Here is a 5182-nt window from a genome sequence, read left to right as displayed (position 1 = left end):
TGAAATAAATATTCGAACTCACGGTGTTTGAAATAGGTATATACGTTATATTTATCGTATAAAAGTTTTCGAAATATCGATATTTGAATAAATATAGAAAATTATATTTATCTAAATAAGTGTCGGAAACATCGTTATTTGAAATAACTATGAGCGTTATATTTATTTAAGTAAGTATCGGTTTCGTAATCTTATAACGTCGTCAAATAAATAATATTTTCGTATTTATTATATAAGAAAACTTGAACTTCGTCAAGTGTTGTTTTTAGAATAAATTCGCGTGTCGTGTTTCGAATTTTTTTACGAAAAAAAACGGACAGAGTTTCCCCTGTTTTTAGAATAACCCCGACAACTCAAGTTGTCGTTATTTGTCAAAAATCAATCAACAATTCAACAATATTCAACGCAATGTAATCAAAATGTAATTTTCGTCAAAGTATAAAACTAAACTAATATTTAGTCGAATCGGGTCGGGTCTTTCGTTGACTGTTGTTGACCATCTGTTGACCCGACAGTTGACTGCCGTTGACTGGGGTTTGACCAGTTTTGACTTGTTGACCGGGTTTGACCCGAACCCGACGCGTGACTCGAAACTCGAAACTGAGGAGTGTAGCCTGCTGACCCGTTGACCGAACCAAACATTACTCGAACCACCACCAGATCTGAAACTGAACCAAGACCGAACCTTGAGCCGAAATCTGACCCGAGGCTCCTGTGTTGACCCGCACCATTCTTGACCCGGACCAAACCCAAAACTGAGCAAAATCTGAGCCGACGCTCCACCGTGCCAGAGCCGACAATAAGACCACCACCTAAAACGACGCAAACAGCCGAAAATTCTGATGATCTAGAGTGATCTGAAAAGGAATGAGAGGGTTAGGGGTTTTACCGTAATCTCGTCGGAAACCCAGGAACACCACCGTCGCCCCGTTACTGCAGACGACTGACGTCGCACACTGTCGCCGTGCACCGCCGGCACCTCGTCGGTCGGCCGGCTCTTTTCCTTCGGTGCTCACTCTCTCTCTCTCCTCACGTCTCTCTCTATAACGGTCTCTCTCTCTGTTCTAGATGTCACGCCGCCGCCGAACTTCACCGGGTGTGTGTGTCGAGGGGAGGTTAGAGGGTGTTATGGCGTCTCACCGGAGAAACCATCATCGGTAGTCGGCCGGTTAATCGGCTTTGGCAGCCGGCTCGGGTGTAGAGAACCGAGAGGGAGTAGAGGTGTGTGGTTGTTTGAGGAATGAGGGTTCTGGATATTTGGTGTGGATGATTTCTTCATGTGTGTTTATAAAGTTTCTCCAGGAAGATGATGAAGGCAAAATGTTGTTTTAGGTGTTTGTGTGTTTTTACTTTAGTTGTAGACAAAAGAAATTGAGAGGAACAAGGACGGTAGCGGCTTGTGTAAGACTAGTGGGTATGGTTCGGCTCATCCCCACGGGGATGAGCCTCCACGTAGGCGTCACGTAGACGGCTCGTGGGGGATGAGCCAAATGAGGGATGGAGGGGGATGGAGGATGGGGCCCCACCTCATTATTTTATAATTTCATATTGTTTAATTTAATAACCAAGTTAATAAAAACTTTATAAAATTTAAAAAACAACACATAAAACAACATAAATAATTTCATTTCATAACATAAAAAAAATTACATTCCCTAAAAAAAAAGAAACCGAAAATAAAAAAATAAAAATATTACGTTTCCTAAAAAAAAAAGAAACCGAAAATAAAAAATAAAAAAAATTACGTTTCCTAAAACCTACGACGTCCATTTTTTTTTCACCTCTTCCTTCATCCTCCGATAAACCTCGCGTTCATCCTCCGGAACCGAGTCGAGATCCAACCGCATAATCCTAAAATCTTCCGCTCGAGCATAGTCGGACGACACGGTTTTCTTGTGAGTATACTTTTCGGTCGCGAACTCTTTGAACGAACGGAATTCGTTTATCAAGTCGTCCATTTTTGACGATGCCTTCTCGCCCCTACCTCCACTCGAGCCGCCACCTCCACTCGAGCCGGACACTTTTCGCTTTCCGGCCGCTTCTTTTTTTGCTTTGTCCCTCCCGGGGGGACGTTCCGACTCGTGAACGGGCAACACATCCTCGTCATCTTCCGGGTCGTCGTTTATGTCGATTTGACATCGAGCGGTGGAGCCTCCCGCACTATAGCTTCCGGACTCGGAAGTTTTAGTGCGTTTGGCCGTTGCGACCTCATTTGGAACCGGCTTCCATTTTTGTTCTTTCCTTATAACGTTCCATGCTCGGAAGTGCGGGAAAGGCGTTGAATTTTGGGAGTCCCACTTGGCGATAGCAAGGTTAAGAATATCTTGCTCGTTACTCCCGCTTGGAGGAGAAAGGTAAATTTGGTTATAAATTTGATTAAAGGCGTTGACGACCTTGATCATTTTTCGCCACTTGCCCGAGACGGATTCGACATCACGAGCCTCCCCATGCTCCATAATCGCGTTAAACCTATCCGTTGTCTTCTTCCAAAAACTACTACCCGATTGGTTGTTTCCTAAAATTTAAAAAATAGTGCATTAGTAAAAAAAAATTAAATTTCATAAAAAAATAGCAAACCGAAAATAAAAATAAAAAAAATTATACCGACTATCGGGCAAGTAGAGGCCTTAGCATACGCCATAGCTAGCGCCTCCTCTTCTACTTTCGTCCATTGCCTCCCCTTTGCTCTCGGTTTTTGCGCGGTTTCGGGTTCAACCATCTTTCCCTTCCCCTTCTTTTTTTTGCGCGTGAGCTCTTGCGGTGGTGATTCGGGGACGACTTCTTCATCATCATCTTCAACTTGAACCGGGGGTTGCGATTGCGATTGGAGTTGTTCAAACGTGTTGCGTTGCATGATTTATTGGAGCGCTTGATATTGTTGAACTTGTTGTAGTTGAGACATTTGTGAGAAGGCGTTGGGTGTTTGTTGGAAACCCGAAAACGGAAATTGCGAAGCCCCCCACGAAGGATCCATAGTCGGAGTGTAAGCGGGACTCGAAAAAAAATTAGGTTGGTTCGGATTGGGATTATTCGGGTTGGGGTTGTTTGGGTTGGGGTTGGTTGGGTTGAATGGATTCATGTTTGGGAGAGAATGGTATAAAAAATATAGAGTATTTTTATAAAAAGGATGAGAAATGGAGAAGAATGGGAGTAGAATGAGAGAAAATGGTATAAAAATGGATTGGGATTATGGTATTTATTTAAAAGGAAATTGAATTTTTTTTTTTTATTAAAATAGCCGTTAATCAACGGTCTTTTTTTTTTGAAAAGAGGAGCGGCACACCCGGCGGTGGGTGGCCGTTTGTGATGGAAGCCGGGCCAGGGGGGCGGTGTGGGGGTCCGGCGCCGGGCCAAGCCGGGCCAAGCCGGCCCCCATACCTTCCAGTCTAAGATGAATGAGATTAGGTTTTTAAAACCCTTTTCACTTTTTATGCAATTTAAAACTTTTTGAAAATGGTTGAGTGTTAATTAGAAAAGAAATGATGTTCATGTCCTTTTAATAGTTGTTAAATGGCTTCTCCATGCCTCTTCACCAAACCGAAGACAAGGACATGACAGGTCCTTTCAAACCAAAGCAATGACCAATAGATTTTCTTGAAGTTCATAAAATTTTCATCTTCTAATGTTTTCTTTTCTTTCTTTCTTTTTTTTTTCTTTTTGAATACTAAAGCACGTGATGTGCTGGACAATTAAAATGTGATAAGAATTATATATTTCACAATATATCAATCTTTAATACATAACCATTTATGTTAAGTTACATCATGAACTATTACTTGTAATTAATTTATATGAATCAATTATATGAGTAGTCTGGTATCCATAAATGTCTTAATAAAATATATCTTCATCAGAATTATCAATTCTCATAGTAGATCTCCCCAATATTTGAGACATATATAAAATATATACTGATCCAATCCAATAATAACCCTCATAATTGATTTCCTGGGTTGTTATGTTTGAGATACATTTGAACACTTATATGATAGTTCGCTCGGCGTGAGTCGCTATATGATCGATCACATGTCACTAGCATTGATGTTATATGTCGGCGTTGTCAGTATTTCGTACGGTTTCAGTTCGTTGTCGTTCAATGTTAAACAGATTTTTCCGCAAATCACAGTTCGCGTACTGTAATGTCGGTTAGATGTTCCTAGGCACTCCACATGCCTAATTAAGTTAATCTACATCTTAAACACTATTTTTTAACGCCTAAACATTTGTTAATCACGTAATTAGACGCCGTTAATTGCCGGTTGTCACAACTTTGACCCTTTTTTTTTACACAGAACCGATGACCCTATTATTCCTTTATTGTGGTTCGACTAAATCAAAAGAAAAAAAACGTACTTACGAAATCGAACACGTCACCCGGTTCTCTGATTCAATCGGCAAACCCAGATTATCGTTTCTTGCTCGTAATCTTGCACTAAGATTCTTCTTTCTTGCTTCCTGGATCGATTAACGTGGTGCTCTGATACCACTGTTGGTAATCGAACTTGCAAATCACAGGTTTGAATATAAAAGAATTGAGAATCAAGAATTAATAAACTTGCTTGTATTGAATGAAAAGTGATGATTACAATTGACATACATGAACCCTATATATACTATACGAATAGGTGCGATTGAACAGTTGCGTCTCCTTATGAATCGATGTGTCTCCTTGCGAAACGTCATGTCTGTTGCTTCCTGTTTTTGTTGGCGCCGTTTCTGAAGAGGTGCGTCTCCAGGAGAGGCGTCCCTTGATTAAGTTTGTAGGTTACAAACTTTCACTTTGTCGCATCCGGTCCTCGCACTTACTAACTAATCTAATTATAACATAAAACTAACTAACTACTAATTACAGAACGACCCCTATATTTAGTTTAAACATCAATAAGGACCACCGGCCACGGCCCGAATCGAAGGGCACGTAATTTAAAAAAAAAAAAACCTGATATGGATATGTAAAACAAAAAATTAATAGGGTATACCCATACAAATGCCGACATAGGCTCCTTTACAAAACTAGTCTTATGGTTTAGATTAGTTATTAGCCCATTGTCATTAGGTTTACACGTTTAGTGAGCCAAATATCCAATTTCGCTAAGGCCTAAGGACCATTTTTTCGAGCTCGAACAGTGTACACGAATTCTGAGGGCCGGCCTTAGGGACTGGTGGTTAGAACTGACAATTT

General features: G+C 40.8%; 1 protein-coding gene and 1 long non-coding RNA gene across 2 annotated transcripts; both read right to left on the bottom strand.

The window, feature by feature from the left end:
* Positions 1 to 331: 331 nt before the first annotated feature.
* Positions 332 to 1401, bottom strand: LOC110899276. The gene is made up of 2 exons (XR_002570070.2): positions 890 to 1401; positions 332 to 812 (listed from the first exon to the last, which is right to left on the bottom strand). It is a non-coding gene; the product is annotated as an uncharacterized LOC110899276 (long non-coding RNA).
* A 276-nt stretch (positions 1402 to 1677) lies between these two features.
* Positions 1678 to 3375, bottom strand: LOC110903225 (glutathione S-transferase T3-like). The gene is made up of 2 exons (XM_022149321.2): positions 2605 to 3375; positions 1678 to 2515 (listed from the first exon to the last, which is right to left on the bottom strand). The coding sequence occupies exons 1-2, from the start codon at positions 2852 to 2854 to the stop codon at positions 1758 to 1760; spliced, it is 1008 nt and encodes a 335-aa protein (XP_022005013.1). The 5' UTR covers positions 2855 to 3375; the 3' UTR covers positions 1678 to 1757.
* Positions 3376 to 5182: the final 1807 nt, after the last annotated feature.

This window comes from Helianthus annuus, chromosome 13, assembly GCF_002127325.2.
Source record: "Helianthus annuus cultivar XRQ/B chromosome 13, HanXRQr2.0-SUNRISE, whole genome shotgun sequence".
Classification (NCBI taxonomy): Eukaryota; Viridiplantae; Streptophyta; class Magnoliopsida; order Asterales; family Asteraceae; genus Helianthus; species Helianthus annuus.
Note: the sequence above shows the minus strand (reverse complement) of the source record. Positions and strands in the feature narration are given on the sequence as shown.